This window comes from Myotis daubentonii, chromosome 18, assembly GCF_963259705.1.
Source record: "Myotis daubentonii chromosome 18, mMyoDau2.1, whole genome shotgun sequence".
Classification (NCBI taxonomy): domain Eukaryota; kingdom Metazoa; phylum Chordata; class Mammalia; order Chiroptera; family Vespertilionidae; genus Myotis; species Myotis daubentonii.
The window spans coordinates 28,648,377-28,670,417 of record NC_081857.1 but is presented as its reverse complement, the minus strand read 5'-3'; the positions used below and the strand labels follow the sequence as shown (position 1 = coordinate 28,670,417).

The following is a 22,041-nucleotide window of genomic DNA, read 5'->3' as shown; positions in this document are numbered from 1 at the left end:
GGAGGGGCAGAGACACCCTGATCTGGTGCTTAGGGTAGAAAAGGGAAGTATGGCCGGGCTGAGTCAACACCACAGGGGCCAGAGGGCACGGGGCCACAATGCCCTAGCATGTCTCCAGACTTCCTGGTGGCCCGGATCCTTCTCTCTCCTGCCTCCCTTCAGAGCTCCAGGTTTGTCAGATGGGCAGAGACCAGAGGTCTTAAGGTCACTTCCTACCCAGGTCTTCCATTTTCCTTTGCTCCTCTCCTCTCCTCCTCCTCCTCCTTTTTCCCTTCCTGTCTCCTGGTCTCCTTTCCATCCAGTGCCCGCCTCCTCTCCTCTTCCACCTAGGCCTGGTTAAGGAAGCTGGCCAGCCTCTAACTCTAGCCTCCAATGTTCCAGGCCTCCCTTTCTTTATTCTGGTACCACCTACCTGGACCACTAGGAAATTCTCCCTTCGGTCTAACCTCCATCTGCCTGCTCTATGGAAGATAAAACCCTGCTCTGCATAACCACCTTATAGGACCTCAAAGACCAAGTCCAAATATCTTTCTCACTGTCATACACTCCATCCTCTCCTCCTTTCCTGCCCTCCCAGGCTTCTCTATGACACAAATAAAAAGTCTGAGCACTTACTATGTTTGACTTAAAAGCAAGCAAACAATATTGAATGTCAATTATAATTGAAATATTTTTCATAAAAGCAAGCAAAAAAATAAATATTAATGTAATAATCATATTTAAAAGAGCAACATGTCTAAATCAAGGTCGATTCCAGAACAGACAATGGTACAGATCGGCCCTAATGATGCTACCACTCTCCCTCCCCTCACCAGAGTGCCCTCCACTCTTATGCCTCCAGGAGCAGTCACCTGGGAAGGAGGTGGAAGGAGGAGGGAGAGGACTGGGGCTGCCAGAGAATGGGGTGTCTAGTGGCCCACCCTCTCTGGCATCCATGCCCCATAGACAGCCCAGATACTCTGTGCCCAGGCTTCCTTCTTGAGCTCCCAATACTCACCCTCTCTAAGAGTGACCCCCTCTCTAGGTGGGCCAGCAGCGGGCAGCAGCCAGAGCAACAGCACATCCCAACATGGGCACTGCCCAGCAGCAAGCCGCCCTGGCACTGCCTAGCGCTATTGTCCTGGAGGCAGACTCTGCCCGCCCCTGGGCTTAGGCTGGTGAGGATAGGAGGACACAGGGCCTGCTCACCAGGGTGCCTGCTCCAGAGAGGAGTGAATGGTGGGTTTGGTTCTTTGTCCTACTCTTTTCCAGGTATTCTTATCACATTGGTCTCCCATTGAACCACCTCCCAGCAGGACAGCCCTTCACCTCCACACCCCATTCTGTCCACCAAGAAAAGGGCCCACTCCTCCATAATCTGCAACACCCACCACCGACACTCAGAGACCGTTCCTGCTTGATCCAATGCTCTGCGGCCCCGTATCTAGAGTCATTCTTTCTCATAAACCCACCTGGGAAGTCCTTCTTGCTACACAGCCTTCATCTACTGCTACATCAAGGCTAAAGTGAACAAAGCACCCGGCACAATGGCTGGTATACAACAGGCACTCAATACATGTTGGGAAAGAAGGAAAGAAAGGAAGGATAGGTGGACAGACGGACGACGGATAGATGGACACCAAGACAAAGGGTCCCAGCAGCACCCTCACCTCTGCTCTAGGGTCCCTCATTCCTTGTCAGAGGTTCAAAGCCTTCAGTCTCCTCTCCTCATTCCTCCTTTTCTCTCTTCCTGGAGGGTTCCCAGCTCTTCTCTCCTCTTATTTCCTTTGAGCTTAGACCTAGAGGCCAGAAGGCCAACCCAACCCTTCCTTCATTGTCATCCAGATCTCAGTCACTTTGTGGGGGAGAAAAGACTAGGTGAATAGCAGAGGGTATTGTGGCTGGTTGCCCAAAAACTCATAGGCAGCAGCTGTCTCCCCACTTCTCTGTCTCCCAGGCTGAGAGACGAGGAAAACAGTAACGTCCATGAAGGACAAGGCAATGCCACAGCCTGGACCTTGGCTTCCTGTGCTCCCAGCGGGCAGCAGGGGCTGGCTGGAGCCTCTCCAAGGCAAAGCCTAAGCTCTCAGCTGTCCTTGCTCCTCCGTCGGGTGTATCCAAACCAAGGGCTCTGGGGGAGTCACGTGGTACTCAGAATCGCCCCTGCTCCAGCTGCAGCTGGCAGCAGCCCCTTCCCCTTGATGGTGAGGCCGCTGTCCAGACCGCGGTATGGTGACCCTGGCGGATTCCACTGGGATTGGAGTCATCTGTGGCTCAGTCCCTAGCCAGCAAGGGTGCAGAGTCATGGGCCGTGAAGGGCAGTGAGTCATGGGAATGAGCTATAGGGTTGGGAAAGGAGACAGAGGGTTCCTGGCCATGGGACTGAGAAGAGAGCTTGGGATGGTCTCAGCCAGGCTCTGTCCCTTTGTGACTTTCCAGGGATAAGATAAAGGAGGCCAAGGAGAAGGCAGCTAACTGAAATACTAACGCCAAAGCCAGACACATCACACAAAAAGATACCACTGAGTACACAAAGGCACTTAATAAATGCTTGCTTCATGAATGAGGATGAAACACTGGACAATGGGGGTGGGCACATTGGTGAAGCCAAAGAGGGGGGCTAAGGGTCATCGGGAATAAAATCGAGCTAGAGACCCTGAGACCCAGACATCCTGGACCCCAGCCTGCCCCCCACCCGGCCACACCTGTCGGGTCAGAGAGAGAAACCAGCAGAGGGAGGGGGAGTGATGCAGACAGACGGGCATTTGTGAAGCGAACAATAGCTGTGCCAGGACTCCCTGCCCTCCTGGCACAGGGCAGGCTGGTGGAGCTGGGAGGGGGCAGCTGCTGCCTGCAGGCCCCCTCCCCCAAGGAGATATAAACAAACCCAGAAAGGTCCAGCCAGCTCCTCTCAGTCATTTCTCTTATCAGCCCCAGGAGCCCTAACCAATCTGCTCACACAAGCTCCTGGACAATACTTCAAACCAGAGACTGAAGGGAAGGACGGAAAAGCTTCCTCAAGTCCAGAGTATGAGCCTCCTACTTTGGTGACCACCATTCAAAGCTGTAAACCAGAGCATCTGGGGACAGACAGACAGACAGATGCATACATAGACCCCAACACAGGCCACGTACATGCATGGGACTGACATTCTGATCTGGCCCTTCCCTGATTCCAAGGTCAGGGATCCAGGAAAGCCAGAGGGACAGAGAGCAGGGCCCTCTTGAAACCCCTTGGTCAGCCCAGCAGGTTCTTCTCTAGGCTCATCCAACTCCCCTGCTGTCCTGTGACTTCCCTAAGCTTTCCGCTCCCTTCCCCCATCCTCGCACCTCCCCTCCCCCTCAGCTCTTTCCCTAACCCAGAATCTTTTCCTACGCCCCCAAAAGCTCCCGCCTCCTGGGGATCCCCAACTCTTCAACATTCCCCCAAACTGCCACCCCTCTCAGCCCCCTCCTGGGCTCACCCAGCCTTCCTCTGCGGCTCCACACGGGCACACAAAGCCAGCCACCTCTCCATTATTCAGGACAAAGAAACAGCCTTTCTCCTTTCTCCCCACTCCACCTGCCCGCCACACTCCAATGCTGGGGTCCTAGAGATTCCAAGGAGACCCCCTCCAGGCTCCACAGCCACCCCTGGGTCTCTGGACCCCCTGCTTGATCCTAAGCAGGAAAAGACCCTTTGTTCTGTGAGAGGCATGCAGGTAGAAAGGTTAGGATTTGGGGGAGGAGAAAAGGAAGGGGGGGCGCTAAAGTGAGAAAGGAGACCTCTGGGTTTGGGGCCTGTGGAGGCAGGAAGTAGAGCAGAGAGAATTGAGGGGGTGGAGGGCTGAAGACAGCCTGAAAGAATAAAAATGGACTGGAGAGGAAAAGAGAAGCATGGGGAGGGGAAGCCACACAGAAAGACTGCGAGAGTGAGAAGCAAAAAGGGCAGGTTTGACTTAAATTTCTCCTACAACCACGAGGTCCTAGGGAGCAAGGGAAGGAATGGGGGCGGGGGTGGGGGGCGGGGTGAGGGTCAGGGCTTAGCTTTGAGCTATTCCCCAAATGGGTAGCAGGAGAGACCATCTTCCTCAAATAATTTCATTTCCACAGGCCCCTCTCTACTTCCCACCACTGTATAAAAAGAAAAGAGACAGCTGGCGTGCTTGGGGGAGGGGGGAGAGGGGATCCAGGGTTTGTTGGCTAAGAACCAACTCCCCCCTTCTGTAACCACAGCTTTCCGGAGGTGGCCCTCCTCTTCCGACCAGCCCAAACTGACAAGTTCCAGTGGCCTCTTTGCCCTCAAAAATCCACCCACTCAGCCCCCCACACCCCACCCTCCAGCCAGATTCCCAACACCCCCTCCCCCATGGCCACCCCAGGATAGAAAGAGCCAAGCTTCCAGACTCCCGGGTCCCCCTCCCCACCAACCAACAGCCCGCATGAGGACCCAGGTATCTGCCCCCCAGCTCCTCCCAATAATGGAAAGAGGACCCCCAGTATCTAGCCTCCCAGAAGTCCTCTCTGTACCCCCTCTCCCCCATGGCTTTCCTTTTTTGGGCGGAACCAAATTTCCGTGGTTTCAGAAAGCTCTCCACCCCCCTTGGCTCTCCTCCAGGGTCTCAGCTCAAACGGTTGAAAAATAAACAGACTTTCAGAGCAGGGGCCTGGCCTGGCACAGGCCACCCCACCGTTCGCCGCAGTCAGCCACCTCTCCCAGCCCTGTTTGTCTTAGGCCCTACTCAACTCCCCAGGGGTTTTCCGGTTAGCAGACCCTTATCCCCGCCCGCTAAGGAGAAGGTCCAGGATGGAATCTTTCCCAACTTAGCCTCAAGACAGGTAGGGGGCAAGGAGCCAGGAGTGGGTGGGTTTCCACGTCCTTGCGGGCTCCAGAGGGGGCTGCTTCCTAGCCTGAAGAGCGGGCAGTGATCAGCAGAGGGTGGGAGCCTGGGGCAGGGCACTGGGGTCCTGGGGTGGGAGAGAAGCCAAAGATTAAACCAGTTCGGGGTTGCAGCCTGGCCTTTCTGAGAAGGGCTCCCGTGTGGGTACCCTGCGCGGCTGGGAGGTGCTGTCTGCATGCACCCCCTTCCTCCTAGCTCTCACTTATCCATCTGCAAGTCAGCTTCATCCCTTCCTGGGGTCTGGCTGTGCAGAGGTCCTGGCCTTTGGGAGTGGGCCTGGGTACAAAGACAGGGATAAAGGATACTTGGAAAGGAGTGGCCAAGACCTCGTGATGGAGGTGGGGGAGAGGATAATTATACACCCAGACTCGTTAAATGGTTGGTAAACATCCCCAGACGAAGAAATAAGGGCGCTGGGAGAGGGGGGCGAGGGACAAAGGGGGCACCGTGCCCAGTGGGTCAGTGGAAGGGTTTCAGGTCGCGAGAACGAGGAGTTTGGAAGCTGGTGGGGCCGACAGGGACAGGGGGCCCTGCGGGAACAGGGGTGCTCAGGGCCCCTAAGGAGGGAGGCAAGGATCCCAGCTACACAAAGACCTCTGCTCCCTTCACCTGAGCGAGACCGCTAGCGGGGAAATCCGCCGCCCCGACCCCGGCCCCCATCCCCCCCGGAGAGAACTGAATCACAGCTGGAAAGTCCATTTGCGAGGAGGAGCTGACTTTTGTCTGGGAGGGTGGCGTTAGTGGTGCCGGCGGGAGGAAGCCGGGAAACCACCCCCTCCCACCCCTTCCCGCCCCCTCGGCCCGCCGATGGCGGGACAAAGGGGGCACAGCCGAGCCGGCGACTGCGGGCTGTGGGGACGCCAAGAGCACGGCGGCGGGAGCAGGCGGAGGGGGTGCCACCGAGCTCTCGCCACCCCCCCCATGCACCCCTCCTCCCGCTCTGTCCCTTACCCGAGTAACTTTCTTTCGTGAGGCCCCGAGCACCGGTCCGCCAGACCGGTCCACCGACACCTGGCCCGCGCTCTCCCCCGACCCGGGCGGGGAGGTGGAGGTGGAGGTGGAGCAAGGTCTGTCCCCGGCCCCCACCCCCTCCCCAATGACTCCAGCTACCCAGTCCCCACCCACCCAGCCCGCCTCCTGCCCGGTGGATGCTCCCCGATTTCGGTGTGGGGCGACCGGGGGAGGGGGTGCGCCTGTGGGCGGGGGCTGAAGGGTGCCCTGGGGACGGGGTGGAGGGGAGGGGTCGCCAAGCCCACCTTGCTCGCCAGCTCTTTGCTCCGGTCGATCCGCGCCCGAGTGAGGGATTCGATCCGAGACATAATCCCCCGATGAGGGGGGGCCAGAGGGACACTCTGGGGCCCCGCGTCCAGCTATTGTGGGGGTGGCGGGGGACGGGCTGCCCCGCACGCGTCGCTCAGGGGACAGGAAGCCGGACTCCCCTCGCAGCACCGGCGCCAGTTCCTCAAACCGGAGTCTCCACCCCCCGCCCAGGCGCAGGAAGGGGGAGGCGGGGCAGAGCAGGGCGGGTGCCCCCGGCACCAACTGCTGGGTCTGGGCCGGGGCAGCGCAGAGCCGTGAGCGCGTTTCCACCGACAAGTGGAGGGTCCCCTCCAGCGCCTGGAGCGGCCTCGAGCCCCAGGGAGCGGCCTCTGAGCTCTCGTCTTCCAAAAAGCCAGCCCTGCCCAGCCCTGCCCAGCCCAGTCCCAGCCCAGATCCTCCGCCCTCCATCCTCCCGCTGCAGGACTCAGGGACCCGCAGGCCGAGGGTTCCAGCGCCCCCAGGTCCCCAGGGAACCGGCCACCAGCTCCTTCCCGGCCCTCGGCCCTTCAAAGCAAACAGGCCGGAGACGACAGGCTCCCCTGACAATTGGGGGTCGGGGTGGAGAGAGGGCGGGGAAGTCGAAGGGGAACTGGAGGCTGGGTGTTTGGAAGGCGTGAAGGAGACGATTCGCCTCCAGAGGACAGAGGGAGCGGGGAGAATTCTTCTGCAAGCTCCACCCCTCTGCGGCCTTCCTGACCGCACTCTGTCCATTCACCTCCCCTCCTGCCTCCGCCCTGCCAAACACTTGAGGGTGGAGAGGAATTCACTACCTGAACGCTAAGAAGCTAAGGAAATCCTTTCTGGTGTCTAGTTCTCACTGTTGCAAGTGAGCCCAGACCCAAGAGACCAGAAACCAGCCTGTGCCAGTCAGGGGCAGCTGGGCTAAGGCCCATCTCTCCATGAGAAGGGGGATGGGGCGCCAGCCCTGGAGGCACCCTCCACCTTTGGTGAGCTTCCCGCTACTGGGAAAGTTCCTCCTCCACTCGCTAGCTACACCCACTCACGGTGGACCTCATTCCTGCCTCCCAGGGTCTCCCACCTCTGGAGAAACCAGAAGCATGGGATGCCCTGAGACAGAGCATCCCCTGTTTGCAGAGGCCTGACCAGTTCTAGTCCCAAAAGGTGTCGGGGAAGGAGGGAGGAAGCCCGAAATAGTGGCAGACTGAGCCAGCCCAGACTGAGCGGCTCCCGGGACCTGCTCGCTGGGCAGGAGGGCAGGCTGCAGGTCTCAAGTCCAACTCAGCACTCTTGTAGGTGCCAATTTTAGCTTCTGCCACTATTTCGGGCTCCACTGCCTCACCACTGGCTGAGCTGGTTGGGCTCCTCACCCACAGCACCACCCCCACAGTGCTCCTCTGGCTTCCCCTCCTGCCTAGCAACTCCTTCACCTCCTTCTTCACCCATTCCCCTGTTAGGATCCTTATATAGCAAAGACCAGAAAAAAGGAGAAGAAGGAACCATGCCTGTTCTAGACTGAAGAGAAAGCAGAAAGGACTTCTCCAGGGCCAGGAGAGAAGCTGATTCCTCCAGGAGCGCTCCTGCAGGGGCGACCTCCTGAAAGGCCCTAGGAACTCCCCCAAACCAGTAGTCCAGAGGCTCCCAGGCTCAGAACCCCGATTTACTTACCCCCACCCCAGTGGGCAGCCAAGGCTGGAGAATGTACTAAATTTAGCCCAGTCAGCATGGCTCAGTGGTTGAGCATCAGCCTATGAACCAGGAGGTCACGTTCCATTCCCGGTCAGGGCACATGCCCGGGCTGCAGGCTTGATCCTCAGTGTGGGGTGCGGGAGGCAGCCGATCAATGATTTTCTCTCATCATTGATGTTTCTATCGCTCTCCTCCTCCTCTCCCTTCATCTCTGAAATCAATAAAAAATATTTTTAAAAAATATATTTTATTGATTTTTCACAGAAAGGAGTGGAGAGGAATAGACAGAAACATTGATGAGAGAGAAACATCGACCAGCTGCCTCCTGCACACTCCCCACTGGGGATGTGCCCGCAACCAAGGTACATGCCCTTGACCGGAATCGAACCTGGGACCCTTCAGTCCGCAGGCCGACGCTCCATCCACTGAGCCAAACTGGCTAGGGCAATAAAAAATATTTTACAAATAAATAAATAAAAGTGGCCACCACCTTCTTTAGGTCATTTTACTTAACAGGTGTGTCCTCCACATTTCATGGGTAGGGAGACCATCTAGAGAAGAACCTGGTTTAGAGTCCGAGTCATGGCCAGTAAGTGAACAGATGGAGCCTCAGGGATTCCTGGGCCCAAGCACTCCAGGGCCCAGGAGGAAGCTTGCTTTTCTTATTATTACTCTGGACCTGGTGCATTCTGGGAGGATGATTAAGACATAACTGACTCCAGTGGTCATCCATCAGAAGATGGAAGAAGAAGGGAAGAAAGGGGATAAACTGTTATGTTAGCTTTACTGACAAGAAGAGGCAATTTAGGCTCTAAATTATCTTGCCTGAGAAATGGAGATTAAAATATTTATCTTTCCCAGGATGTTATAAGAATTAAGTAAGATGACCTCTGGAAAAGCGTTTTGTCAGCCCTACAATGCTAGTCAAATAGGAAGGAATAAGCCACTTCCTTCTCTCACTGCTTGACTGAGCGGCTCTGCAGCCCCACCCCTGGTGTTTACCTCCTCACAGCCCCTTATCCTGAGCTGGGAGGAAGGGGGAGAAGGGATTCGGTGAAAGACACACACATTCATGAGGGTGGAAGGAAGATGGACCAGATGACGGAGCGGGAAACAGGACCGCAGGACCAGGGGCCGCGTGAGGAAAGGCCACATGGGACAATGTCTTGACTCTGGCGCTTTCCTGCTGCCTGTCTGGACTCCAAAGTCTCTGCCCACACTCCCCTTCACCGGGTTACTCAACCCGGCACCAAACTGTTAGGTCAAGAGTGGGCAAACAACTGCAGGAAAGAGGGTGTTCTGCCAGCAGACGCTAAAGCCCTGAACTGAGCCGGAGCGCCTGTGGGAAGATGGGACTCAGACCCAAGGCCGCATGTCTGCTTTGTTCTTTAAAGAGCTCTGCTCCCCCACGGAGAGGACAGGCCTCACTGCCCTGCCCCTCTCCCCTCCCCCCAGCTTTAGGATCCCCTCCCCGCCCCCCTGCTCCTCCTCTTCTCAGATGACTTGGTCTCAAGCCTCAACTGCCCACTTTGGCCAGTAGTGAGAAGGGGCTAACCACCTGGCTTTGTCTCTGCCTTCCCTGTGCGCCCAGAGGAAGGGGGATCTTGGTAAAAGGCAGGCAGAGGAGAGAGCCCCGGCTCTGTGGGTGGGGCCAGAAGGAGCCTGGACAACCTTCCTAGGGGAGACTCCTGTGATTCTTCCAAGTGGATAGATGATGACTGCTCTGGGCGGCTCTCAATGCTCAGGAGCCACCTTGAGGTGGAAAGCACATGCATAATGGGGGAGGCCCCCAGAAGAAAAGGGGGGGGGTGGCTCAGAAAATGAGGAAAGTGGATACATATTCGAATAGCAGGCAGAGCTCCCCGCTTCACCAGAGCCCAGAGGTTGGTAATAAGAAAGAGAGCCAAGTGCCTGCACCTGCTCAGGGTTAGCACTGCACAGGCCCTTCCACGGACGATGTGCACCTGCTTCCCTAATCATCTCCCTTCCTGGCTGCCTCTTTGCCTATAGTCTAACTCAGCCGTGGGCAAACTACGGCCCGTGGGCCGGATGGCCCGTTTGAAATGAATAAAACTAAAAAAAAAAAAAAGACCGTACCCTTTTATGGAATGATGTTTACTTTGAATTTATATTAGTTCACACAAACACTCCATCCATGCTTTTGTTCCGGCCCTCCGGTCCAGTTTAAGGACCCATTGTGGCCCTTGAGTCAAAAAGTTTGCCCACCCCTGGTCTAACTTCAACTCCTGCTGCTGCCGTATCCACCTATAAAATTATGAATTTTAAAACATTTCATAATGCTAATACTCTACGAAGAAGTAAAGAGTAGCCCTAGCTGGATTGGCTCAGTGGATAGAGCATCAGCCTGCAGACTGAAGGGTCCTGGGTTCAATTCTGGTCAAGGGCACATGCCCAGATTGGGGACTCGATCCCCCGTGGGGGGTGTGCAGGAGGCAGCCAATCAATGATTCTCTCTCATCCTTGATGTGTCTATCTCTTTCCCTCTCCCTTCCTCTCTGAAATCAATAAAAATATATTTTAAAAAATGAAGTACAGCCGAGGCCGGTTTGGCTCAGTGGATAGAGCGTCGGCCTGCGGACTGAAAGGTCCCGGGTTTGATTCCGGTCAGGGGCATGTACCTTGGTTGAGGGCACATCCACAGTGGGAGATGTGCAGGAGGCAGCTGATGGATGGTTCTGACTCTCTATCTCTCTCCCTTCCTCTCTGTAAAAAATCAGTAAAATATATTTTTTAAAAAATGAAGTACAGTGTTGCTGTAACTATTATTATTATGCCCAATGGTTATGATTTCTGCTGCCCACCTCTTAGCTATGTGAGGCCTAAAGGAAAGGAGGGCTAGTCCACCCTGCAGCTGCTGAGGCTCTTGGCTGTCTCGTCCAGCTGTCCACAGCTGGCTGCTAAGCTGCAGGCACGGGGAAAACAGAGGAAAGGCGGTTTCCTGGACTGCAGGAGGGAGGCTGGGAGAGGCAGCAAGTGTTCCCTTAAAACTTGAACATTGCCCTGAGTCTCTGTCTACCAGGGGTGGGGAGGAAGGGAGCTGGAGAGGCAGTGGGTCCCAGGCCGCCTGCTTCCCCAGGTGACTCTTACCTTGGCCTTGCCGGTCATGCCCCAGAGGAAGCTGAAGGTTCGTCGCAGGGAGGAGCCTACCCAGGTATCCGAACCGCGTTCCAGTTGGCTACAGCTGCAGAAAGAGAAGGCAGAGGTGAAAAGATACTCCCAGAGAGATGGTGGATGGAGGTGCCATGATAAGGAGAAAGAAAGTGGAGATACAAGGGGAAAGACGCAAAAAAAAGGGTGAGGAAGATAAAGGAAGGACTCAGAGAGAAAGACACTCCCCACCCCCCCCACCTCCTAGGACTTCCTGGGTGTGAAGGGCTAGTTTTCCAGGCCCCTCTATTTATGAGGAAAACTCCAGGCTCCTCCCAGATAAATGCAGACACCCCCCTACTTCATCCAGGCCCAATCTTCTCTCTCATGCTGCTCCCAGCGGAAGCCATATGGGGTGGGAGCTCTCTGAGGCGGCATTTTCCCCTCCTAAAACAAGAGCCCTGTGTAGGACCCCCTCCGCTGTTTGGAAAGGGCCTCTGGGCCTAAAGCCAATAAGGACTGAATTTCCTGGGATTTCATCAGCCCCATCCCATGAGCTAATCCCAAAGCCAGAGCCAGGAGGATGTGTCAGCTAGAGATTTTGGGACCGCAAATCAGAGCCTGACATCTTAAAGGGCCCATGACTAGCTCTCACACCCGCACTGTCTTAGAGGGCTGACCCACTCCAGTCATGCTTCAGCGGCAGGAGCCAGATAAACAGGTGCTGATTTTGCATGCTTATTGACATAGCCGATGAACTCGCCCAGTCTTCGCCCGGCTTCCTGAACTATGCCTTCAGCCTCTGCCCTCTCCCCTGGGGGTTCTCCTAGAGCCACTGCCCATTGGTCAATTACCTGAGCCATCAAAGCTGATTCATTCGTGGTTCTCCCTCACTGTCTCTCCCTAAGACTGTCCAACAGCCCGTCTGCCTGCTCACCTTTCTGGCACTGGCAACTAGCAACTCTCTCTTTTATTTAACGGACACCCTGTCGTCTGGATACTCCTTTTCTTTCTTTAATTTCTTCCCCATCCATGGGCTACCAGAACCTTCCGGAGCCTTCCCTGGGTCTGTTCTATGCAGCTCAGGGAGGAAGATATTTGGAGGTCTTGGATCAGAAATATTAAGGGGAGCAATGTTTAGGAAGCGCTGCCCCTCCCCCATCTAGGCCTTTGAAGGACTCCAGATCTCCCCAAACTTACCTTTGGCTGAAGTTAGCAGCAGAGGACTGGGATAAATTTCCTGCCAACACAAAAGGAGACGAGAAGTGTCCAGCTGAAGCCAGACAAAGGCGTCCAGGGCTGCCTCCCCCACCCCCTCCACCTGGATCAGGTTCCCAAGCTGCAGGTGCATGTGACGCCATTCCTGAGGGCGAGCTCTGGGGAGTAGGGAGGGAGGGCGGGGTCTGAGCAGAGCTGAAGAACTTGGGAGCCAGGGAAACAGGGCGCCAGGGTTATGTGGAGAAGGGGGCTGAGGACCCCGTGTCTCCGTCATGCTTCTGGTGAATGGGGAGGACAGCGGTTTCGCAGTGAGCTCCCAATGCCTCATCTTGAGGACAAGGTGCATTGCAGTTAACCGTCCTCCATCTCTGGCGATAAGGGAGGCTGGAGAGCCTCAGGTGTCCTATGTTCTCCTTCACTGGAAGGAGAGTGTCAGAATGCCAGAGTCCTGAATTCAAATCTCTCATTGCAATTTGAAGTTTCCGAATTAGAGTTAGATATAACCCAGGATATATCTGAACCCTAAATAGCTCACCCTGAGGAGTGGTGGTGAGACAGACAGGGGGAGCTACCACTGCTTTGCTCCCCACTTTGACTCACCAGCTGGATCTGAGCCACTCCAGAAGCAATTGATGCCACTCATGGATACAGACTTGGAAAGCATGCCAGTGGCTGAGTGGTCCAAAGGGCCAGCAGACGGAGGACAGGAACCCTGACCCTAGAATCACGTCAAGAATCCTCACACAAAGGTTAGGCTTCATCCATCTCCCCTACTCCCCATTTTTCACTTTCCCGCACAACATGGCCCATCTTCAGGGCCTCAAGCCTTTCACCCCCTCCCCCATCGCAATCCATATCTGGGATATTCCACTGAAATAACTGGGAAGTTCTTCTGCTAGTTACTAGTCAGCACTGTGCAACTCAAGCCCAGGCTTCCTTAATATAGAAAACGTCTTAGAAAAGATTTACCCTGAATGGTTTCCAGAGATGACAAACTCAACCTATGGAGGCCAGACATGTAATGAGAAAAACTGAGGTCATCTGGGTTTAAGACAATAAGGAATAAAAATATTTATAAACCACACACCCAACCATTAGAAAATACCTTTATCCCAAGCCTACTTGGGGCATCACAAAACTGACCAAATATCAGGCCATAAGGCAAATTTTAATAATTTCAAATAGTCTGTGTCATTGAAATCAAAGGAAACAACCCAGAATTCCCTTTCCAGTAGATTGGATAAAGAATCTTTGATAGCCCGGCCAGTGTGGCTCAGTGGTTGAGCGTCGACCTATGAACCAGGAGGTCATGGTTCAATTCCTGGTCAGGGCACATGCCCCGGTTGCAGGTTCGATCCCCAGTGTGGGATGTGCAGGAGGCAGTCGATCCATGATTCTCTTGCATCATTGATGTTTCTATCTCTCTCTCCTTCTCCCTTCCTCTCTGAAATCAATAAAAATATTTTTTAAAAGTAAAAATGCACACTGGGAGAAAATATTCACAATACACATATCTGACAAAAGACTCAAATCCAGAATATATGAAGGACTTTTACAAATCAGTAAGAAAAAGACAAGCTGGTTGGCAGCCCTTGCTCTCTAGCATCGATGCAGCATCTAACTCACAGAGTTCCGTCCCAGCGAGGAGGGGAGGGGGTAGTAAAGCGGCCCTATAGCCAGGCTCCTGCAAAGCAGACTGCCCACAAATTGCCCTCTGTCGGTAGTAAAGCAACTGGCTGCCAAAGCCACTCCAAAGGGTGCGCCCTCTACTGGAGGGGTGAAGAGACCTCGTCGTCACAGGCCCGGTTCTGTGGCACTTCCTTAAATATTAGACGTTATTGGAAGTCCACTGAACTCCTGATCTGCAAACGTCCCATCCAGCCTCTGATGCGAGGAATTGCTCAGGACTTCAAACATCCGCGCTCCCAGAGCGTAGCTATTGGTGCTTTGCAGGAGGCAAGTGAGGCCTATCAGGTTGGCCTTTCTGAAGACACCAATCTGTGTGCTATCCACGCCAAACGAGTAACCATTATGCCCAAACAGCCAGCTAGCACGCCGCATACGTGGAGCACGAGCTTAAGAATCCACTACGATGGCAAGCATTTCATTCTTTTATGATGATGACGATTTCATAGTAATGTGCTTCATAATGGCAAAGAATGGAAATTATCCAAACGTCCATCAACAGAAGAATGAAATGAAAACGAATGAACTGTAACTTTTTGCAACACAGGGATAAAAATCAGAAACAGAATGTTGAATGAAAATTATAGAACAATGTGTATGCTATAACATCATTGTTTTTAAATTCAGAAGCAAGAAAAATAATATAATATTAGGGGATGCATATATTTGTGTTAAGACTATTTTAAAAATTAAATGAATGATAAAGAAAAATCAAAGATAGTGGTTGCCTCTATGGGAGCCAAGGGAATAAGAGAGGAAGACATAAGTAAAGATAAATGTATTGGTGATGTTCTGGCTCTTGAGTTGGGTGGTTGATTTATTGGGCATTCATTTTTAAATATTATATTTAAAAGACAAATGACTCAGCCAGTGTAGCTCAGTGGTTGAGTGTCGACCTATGAACCAGGAGGCTACGGTTCAATTCCTGGTCAGGGCACATGTCCACGTTGCAGGCTCAATCCCCTGTGTGGGGTGTGCAGGAGGCAGCTGCTCAATGATTCTCTCTCATCATTGATGTTTCTCTCTCTCTCTTCCTCTTTGAAATCAATAAAAATATATTTAAAAAATAATTTAAAATAAAAGATAAATGAAAAAATACAAGAGAGAGTATGAGCAACTCTGGCAAACTGGAGAGCACAGGTCCCATTTAAGGACGTCTGAATTTTTAAAAGTGGAAGCACCCTGCTGGCCAAACAAAATAAATCTTGGAGCTAGACCTGGCTCATGGGCCCTCAGTCTGCAAGCCCCAGTCTAGCTTAAGGAGTCTCAGACTTTTGGTCTGTGGACTTTGGTGAAGAACTTATACTCACTTGCTATTGCAGGACGAAACAAAAAAGACCCCAAACATATAGAGAAGGAGAAATATAAGGGGATGGCTTAAAGATTAGATGGAGAGAGGAGGGGAATCAGAGCAGGAAGACGGAGAAAAACACTAGAAAAACATTGCCACCACTGCCCTCAGTATCCAGTGGGGGAAAGAAGAAGACATATCGTACCAACAAGGGGCGAAGTGGGCAGGAGAAGAGAAAGGCGGGAGAGAGGGAAAGCAGTCTGAAGGAATGGAGCAGAGAAGAGGGAAAAGAAACGGTTATTTCTCACGCTCATCCTGTACGCCAGCCTCTGTACCGGGCACTTTGACAACTTTTTGTCCTCTAAGAATCACACCTTTAAAAGGTCGTTTTTATGATCCTGATTTTCAGGAAGATGAAATGAAGTGTTCAGCTGGTAAATGAAGGATCTAGGAGTCAGTTTGGTTCGGAAACCCTGCTCTTTCTACGTTACCACATTGACATGGAGGCAAGGAAGACATGCAGGGTGCTGATGGAGAAAAGCGGGCGAGGGGGGAGCTGGGGCCTGCTGCTCCCCTGGTACATGCCACAGCTCCCTTCTCTCAGCCTCTCCCACACCACAGGCACCGAAGAAGGAGGCTGGGCTGGGCTCCTTGGCCAGCTGGAGGAAGAGCTGGGAGGGAGGCGGCCTCTGAGTCACCGGGCTTGAGACATTTCTGCGAGGCACTCGTAGCTGGCTGACCAAGTGAGTCCTCTGCAGCCCTGGTGTACCCTCGGTGGTCTGTGGGTCCTGGTTTGAGATCCCCGAGTGGTGTTCCCTTAAGCCAGAAGACTGGGCAATCTCTGTATTTCTCATTTAATCATCTTCTGATTATCTTGCGGGAGAACTCTTGTCTCTCAGGGTGCCAGAGACCCAGTCTCCTCCCACAAATGATAAGTCCAGCTTCAAATCGGAGAAGCGGTTCTAACAATTAGGGGAACAGGGGCCTTTTAATGAGAGAGGAATAGAGATTGCTACATCGACACAGAGACCCAGACCCAGCAAGGAAGGAACAGAGAGTCTCAGAGCAAAGAGACAGAGGCAGGCGACCAAGAGTGGGGTACTCGGCATGCAGACGCAGGGAGCAGACAGAGGGGTACAGACAAGAGACTCAGAGTCAGTCAGACGGAGTGATGCCCGGGCACAGGGAGACCCGGCAGCTGGCAGAACAGAGGAGGCACAGAGTGATGGCTGGAAAGGCAAGGGGCAGGAAGGGGAGGGGCTCCCTGGGAATGTGTCTGTCCATACCACACGGGAAGGCTGGCCACCTTGGTGCTGAGGTTCCAGAAACGTGCCCAGGTCCTCTTGGCTCTGCAGTAAGGGAGTCTCCTGGGCCCCAGCGCATCCCGAAGCCTGCAGTTTGCTCCTGAAACACACATTGCCACCACTGCCCTCTGTACCCAATGGCCAGTGATGGGCACAAGAGAGGAAAACGGCCTCAGCCCAGCCCTGTTGCTTGCCCCCAGCCCAGCCCTTCCTGTTGGCACAGGCACAGCCCTGACTCAAACTGGCCTCCCTCTCTTCCGAGCTGTGCTTTGGAGGAGCTGCAGAGCTGGCTGCAGGCAAGGGTGACCCCTGGTGGACACACCACAGTACTGCCCTCCAGAAGAAAGCCAGTGCCCGGAGGGAGGCAAAGAGCAAGCTGGACTCTCGCTCCCTGCCTGCTTTCTAAAGACAACGTTTGTCCCTGCTCATCTAGATGATGTATCCAGAGACCCTTTCTCTCTCTGCCCCGGAAGCAGAATTAATGCCTGATCGCAAAAAGAGACATCCGGAAGGCCTGAGGTACAGTTAGCACCACGTAAGGGCTACCCACGGCATCGCTGCCTTCAGCGGGCTGCTCTTAGGCAAGTGCCCCGAGCCCGGCAGGCAAGGCTTTTCGCCCAAGTTCTGGCCCAAGGCGCAGGGTCCTCTCCCCTCATTTGCTCAGCCAGCCCTGACCAAGAGCCAGAAGAGATTGGTCTACTCACCAGAGCTAAGAGAACCTGTGCCAGGGTACCAGTGCCAACGCAGAGAGACAGGGCCCTGCCATCGCTAGCAGGCACTCACAGTGAGCCCTCACACTGAACTCTTCATGCTGACCCCGGGGCCTTCGCTTTCTGACTTCCTCTGTTTGGGGGGAAGTGGTCAGGGATTTTTCCAGGAGGGGGTGGGGGGCAGAGATGGGTCCCTCTCTTCTGGTCTGCCAGGCATATGGAGACCTCTGAGCAAGAGCCACTCCTCTCTCATGGCAGGACTGCACTATGAGGTCCAAGACACCTTGAGTCTGCCTCAGCCGGAACCAGCAAGGAGGCAGCCATTTGGGAAAGGGGCTGGCTCAAGGCCCCAACCCTAGAACCGCTTCTCTCAAGAAACCTCCCACAGTTCCCTGGGCCTGTTTCCTCATCTGTAAAATGAGGAAACAGGACCATATGACCCTGGAGTCCCTTCCAGCACTGAACCGTCATACGGTTCTTTTCAACCCAAAGTGGGAGATGGAAGCAACAAGACCCAAGTGTCCTGATACCCCAGCCCTGTACCCCCCCCTTCTCTATTCCCTCCCCCACGTGCCCTTGAGACCAGGGAGAAAGAAGGATCTAGAACGGTGGTTCTCAACCTTCCTAATGCTGCGACCCTTTAATACAGTTCCTCATGTTGTGGTGACCCCCAATTTCATTGTTACAAATTGAACATAATTAAAGCATAGTGATTAATCACAAAAACAATATGTAATTACATCTGTGTTTTCCGATGGTCTTAGGCGACCCCTGTGAAAGAGCCGTTCGACCCCCAAAGGGGTCGCGACCCACAGGCTGAGAACCGCTGGTCTAGAAACACCAGAGAAAGCCACATCTTGAAAGGCAGGGTCCCCCTTTCCCAAGGGCTCACATAGGCCTGGGTTCTAAGCCCCCAGAGAAGGAACGAGGGAGTCATTCCTTTTGAACCAGGTCTCGGACTCAAGGGAAGGACAGGAGGCCCCTGGGGATTCACCTGCTCAGTTGATCCTGGGGCTCCCTGTCTGGCCCCCAACTGTGTCTTTTGAAGGGGTCATAGCTGTGGTTATGGGCACGGAAAGCCCCCGATCTTCGGAGCGGTACAGCGTGGAAGCCATCTCTCTCCTTCTTTTTCCCCTCCTCCTCCTCCTCCTCGTCCTCCAGCTGCTCTCTGGATTCAACCGCAGACAGGCAGCGGCGAGTGTGGCCTTGGGGCACCAGGTCTCCACCTGTGAGGGGCACCTCTGGGACGTCTCTGCTCATGGAAGGCACACGCAGGCCAGTCTGAGTCAAGAAGACGGAGAAGGGTGAGCAGAGTTCTAGAACTCTGGAACCCTGGAACTAGAAAGGCGTCACAGTCAGCCAGGCCTAGCGCATCGAGCCACAGGATTGGAGAATGGCTGGCTGAGGATCACACCAGGAATTAACTGCAGAGCCAAGTCCGGGACTTGGGTTTTCTGACTCCCAGTATAGTGTTCTCTCCAGTTCATAATGACATCCTCGCAGCTCATTGCTATTCCATTTAGCGAGCACCTCTGTGGCAGGAAGCCAAGCCAAGCAAAGGGACATGGATATTGTTTCTGTCCTCAAGGAATTCACAGTCTAGTGAGTGACACGTGTGCACATGTGCCTGTGTGTGTGTGTCTGTGTGTGTGTGTGTGTGCACAGACAAAGACGCAAATGACTGGTCAGAGTATGCCAAATGCCGAGAGAGAGAGAGAGAGAGAGAGAGAGAGAGAGAGAGAGAGAGAGAGAGAGAGGTTTTAACAAAAGGCTTTGTGCCGTCCAAGGAATGTGCGCATATTCCAGTTGGAGGACTCAAAAAAAGGGACACAGCAGGAAGTAGGTAGCCTTTGAGATGGGCTGCGAGGGGCGGAGTGGCTAGGATTTGGCCAACTTGGAGAGGGAGGCATCCCGGCAGGTGAAGCAGTAGGAAGGAAAGGTTCCTGCGTGAGGAAGTATTGTGATTTCTTCTAAGACTGGTCATGGGGGAGTAAAACACCGTGGTGGCCCCTCCCACGGAGCAGAGAGAAGGGCTCCAACATCATGACCTGCGTGCAGTTCCTTCTCTCTCCCAGGTGGGCATTGTTCTCACTGCCCAACACTTGTGGCAGCCACCAGGGCTGGCCTCCTTGAGTCTCAGAGATAAGAACCCTCAGGTGCTCTTAAAGTTGCAAATGATAAGCCCATTCCAGGAAGAAGTACCAAATACCAGAGCACCAAGGCGGTGCAGGGGAGGGCGGGAGGGCGCTCACATTGACCGCATTCCCCTGAGCACCTGGCTTCCAGGTCTAGGCTCTGGCACTTCTGCTAGAATGAGTCTCCAGGCTCCCCTTCTCCTGGAACCACCCCCAGCTGCTGAGGTGCTGGGAGGACCCAGGAGGACCAGGAAGCCGTGAGTCAGAAGACGGCCTCCTCCCTGGCTTTCCGTGAGCGTGTCAAGCCTCCTCCAGTTATCTGGGTTCCCCACCCCACCCACCTGGGAGAGTCCAGGTGGTTGGAAAATGGTTCCCTCAACAATTTTCACTTCAACCTGGTCACTGCCCCACCCTCCCCAGGACTGCTGAGAATGTGCTTTTGCCTGCTACCCCGGGGAAGCAAGGCGACAAGTGCCCAGCCCTCTGCAGCGGCATTCTCAGGGCAAGTCTAAGGGCAAAGAAAGGGGGGCCTAGAGAAGGCGTGTGCCCACCCAGGATCGTAACATCGGAAAGCAACGTAGAGGGCACCCTTAGCAGCCACCACGAGATCCTCTCTCTCCTTGTTTTGTTTTTGTTTTTATTGACTTTTAGAGAGATGGGAAGGGAGAGAGATAGAGAGATAGAAACGTCATTGATTGGCTGCCTCCTGCACAGCCCCCACTGGGGATGGAGCCCGCAACCCAGGCATGTGCCCTGACTGGGAATTGAACCGGCAACCTCTTGGTTCCTGGGTCGACACTCAATCACCGAGCCCCACCGGCCAGGCCTCTCTCCTTGTTATCAGACTTGGGCCTCCTGCCATCTGAGGTGCTGCTGCAAACAGGGTGGGCGGATCTGCAGGGAGCAGGACAGAGCCTGAGGGCCAGGGACCGGTCCCTGCCACCCAGTGGTTTCCAAAGCTAAGGTTTGGGGGTAAAGAGGAGTCGCATAAAGTATTGTGAGAAGCAGGCGTGGAGAGAAGGAAGTGCTCACTAGGAAGAGAGGAATGGGACTGGGAACAGGACAGAAGTTGAGGGGCACTGAGTGGGCGCTGTGAGAACCCTGGTCTGGCATTCAGTGACCTCATGAAAGAGGAAACACTGCTTGGGGTACACCCCCTGCACCCCAGCCTGTCTGCTCTCCTGGCCCCAGTTCTGCCCGCAAGGCGGGATTTGGCAAGATCAATGAAATGCAGTGAACTGAAGCCTTTTCCTTTCCCTCTTCCTGGAGATGCCACCTGCTAGAGATGGTACCCTGCCACCCTGGCTGATGGGCGGACAGATCTGGTCCTGAGAGCTCACCCTTCCTTTTCCACCGCAGAACAACTGGATTCTGGCCTCTTCGGAAGGATCTACCCTTTTCCCAGCATCCCTGTCATTTCAGTCATTGTCTCCGCCCTCTGGGAAAATGGAATCCATTGAGCTCCTTCTCCTTCATATCTTCATTCCCTTTCTCAGAGCCTTTCCTGTTTCCTAAATTCCACCCGTCCGTGCTCTAATGCCAGTCGTTTTATTCTGTCCTCAACCCCCTCCCAGAGATATTTCTCCTCCGTTTTCTGAAACTCAAGCTGGGGTGCCCATGGCTGTGCTGGTTTCCCTCCTCTCCTATCGGCTCTCTCCCAGCCCCCCTAGCCTCCCAGGCTCAGGAAATGATGCAAGGGAACAGCCAGGGCTGGGCCTCACACAATGGCTTTATTTAGCTCCCGGATGTGATCACATCATGTCACATTATTGCTTCTGCTGAGCAGAGCGATCGGAGATGCTGAAATAGGTCTGGGATCAGAAGCCGGAGACGGGGACAGGGGAGGAAGGCAAGCAGGGCTCTAAGAAGTCCTTTTACTTGTCTTCCTGCTCCTGGATTAGATGGTTTTCCCACCAGCACAGACCACCAGTGTCTCCTCCTCTGAGTGTGCAACCTCCCCCGATTACACTAGTCGTCAGTGACTCTGGGTGGTGAGATGGGAGCGTATAATGTTTTAATAGAGAGAAACATGCGTTATTCCAAACTCCGAGACCCCATCATTTATTTACATGGTTATAGTGGAGTTGAAGTCCAGCAGATTCACTGGTTCTGATGCCTTCAAAAGCCACATGACCTTGGGAACTTGCTTAATGTTGTTTGTAATTGATTTTAGAGAGAGAGGAAGGGAGAGGGAGATAGAAATATAGATGAGAGGGAAACATCAATATCAATTGGCTGCCTCCTGCATGCCCCCTGCTGAGGATCTAGCCCGCAACCCAGGGCGTGTATCCTGACCAGGAATGGAACCTGTGACCTCTTGGTGCATGGGTTGACGCTCAACTATTGAGCCACACTGGCTGGGCAATGTTCTTGAGCTTCAGAATCTCTGTAAAATGGGAATGATAATACCTAAGTTGTAAGAACGTTGACAGACTTGATTGATAATGTATCTAATGTGACTAACATTGTGCTTGGGCCATATTTAGGTATTTAATAAATGCTACTATTATTGTTGTTGGTTTTAATATCTAAAAGCAGAGAGAGAATGTAGAGCACAGAGAAATGGAGAGATGGAGAGAGGAAGGCCCAACACAGAAGCAGAAACAGAATAGGCATTATATGATGGTTACCCACCATCCTCCCTTTAAAAAGAGAGAGAGCCCTAGCCTGTTTGGGTCAGTGGATAGAGTGTCGGCCTGCGGGCTGATGAGTCGCAAGTTCAATTCCGGTCAAAGGCGCATGCCTGGGTTGCGGGCTCAGTCT

At 53.9% G+C, this 22,041-nt stretch overlaps 1 protein-coding gene across 7 annotated transcripts in view; it reads right to left on the bottom strand.

Annotated features, from left to right (window-relative positions):
• The window catches only part of ARHGEF2 (Rho/Rac guanine nucleotide exchange factor 2), a 44,601-nt gene that overhangs the window by 18,891 nt on the left and 3,669 nt on the right, over positions 1-22,041 (bottom strand). Inside the window, exons 1-6 of one of the 7 annotated variants that reach the window (XM_059674177.1) lie at positions 18,138-18,276; positions 17,138-17,276; positions 16,416-16,533; positions 12,753-12,870; positions 12,135-12,174; positions 10,935-11,028 (exon numbers count right to left, since the gene is read on the bottom strand). In XM_059674177.1, the coding sequence (XP_059530160.1) occupies positions 10,935-11,028; positions 12,135-12,174; positions 12,753-12,816 (198 nt within the window). In that variant the 5' untranslated portion in view covers positions 12,817-12,870; positions 16,416-16,533; positions 17,138-17,276; positions 18,138-18,276. Of the gene's footprint in view, positions 1-5,810; positions 5,913-6,115; positions 6,446-10,934; positions 11,029-11,195; positions 11,421-12,134; positions 12,175-12,752; positions 12,871-16,415; positions 16,534-17,137; positions 17,277-18,137; positions 18,404-22,041 lie in introns of those variants that run through there. The other 6 variants (XM_059674176.1, XM_059674179.1, XM_059674178.1 and 3 more) reach the window with 6 other exon arrangements.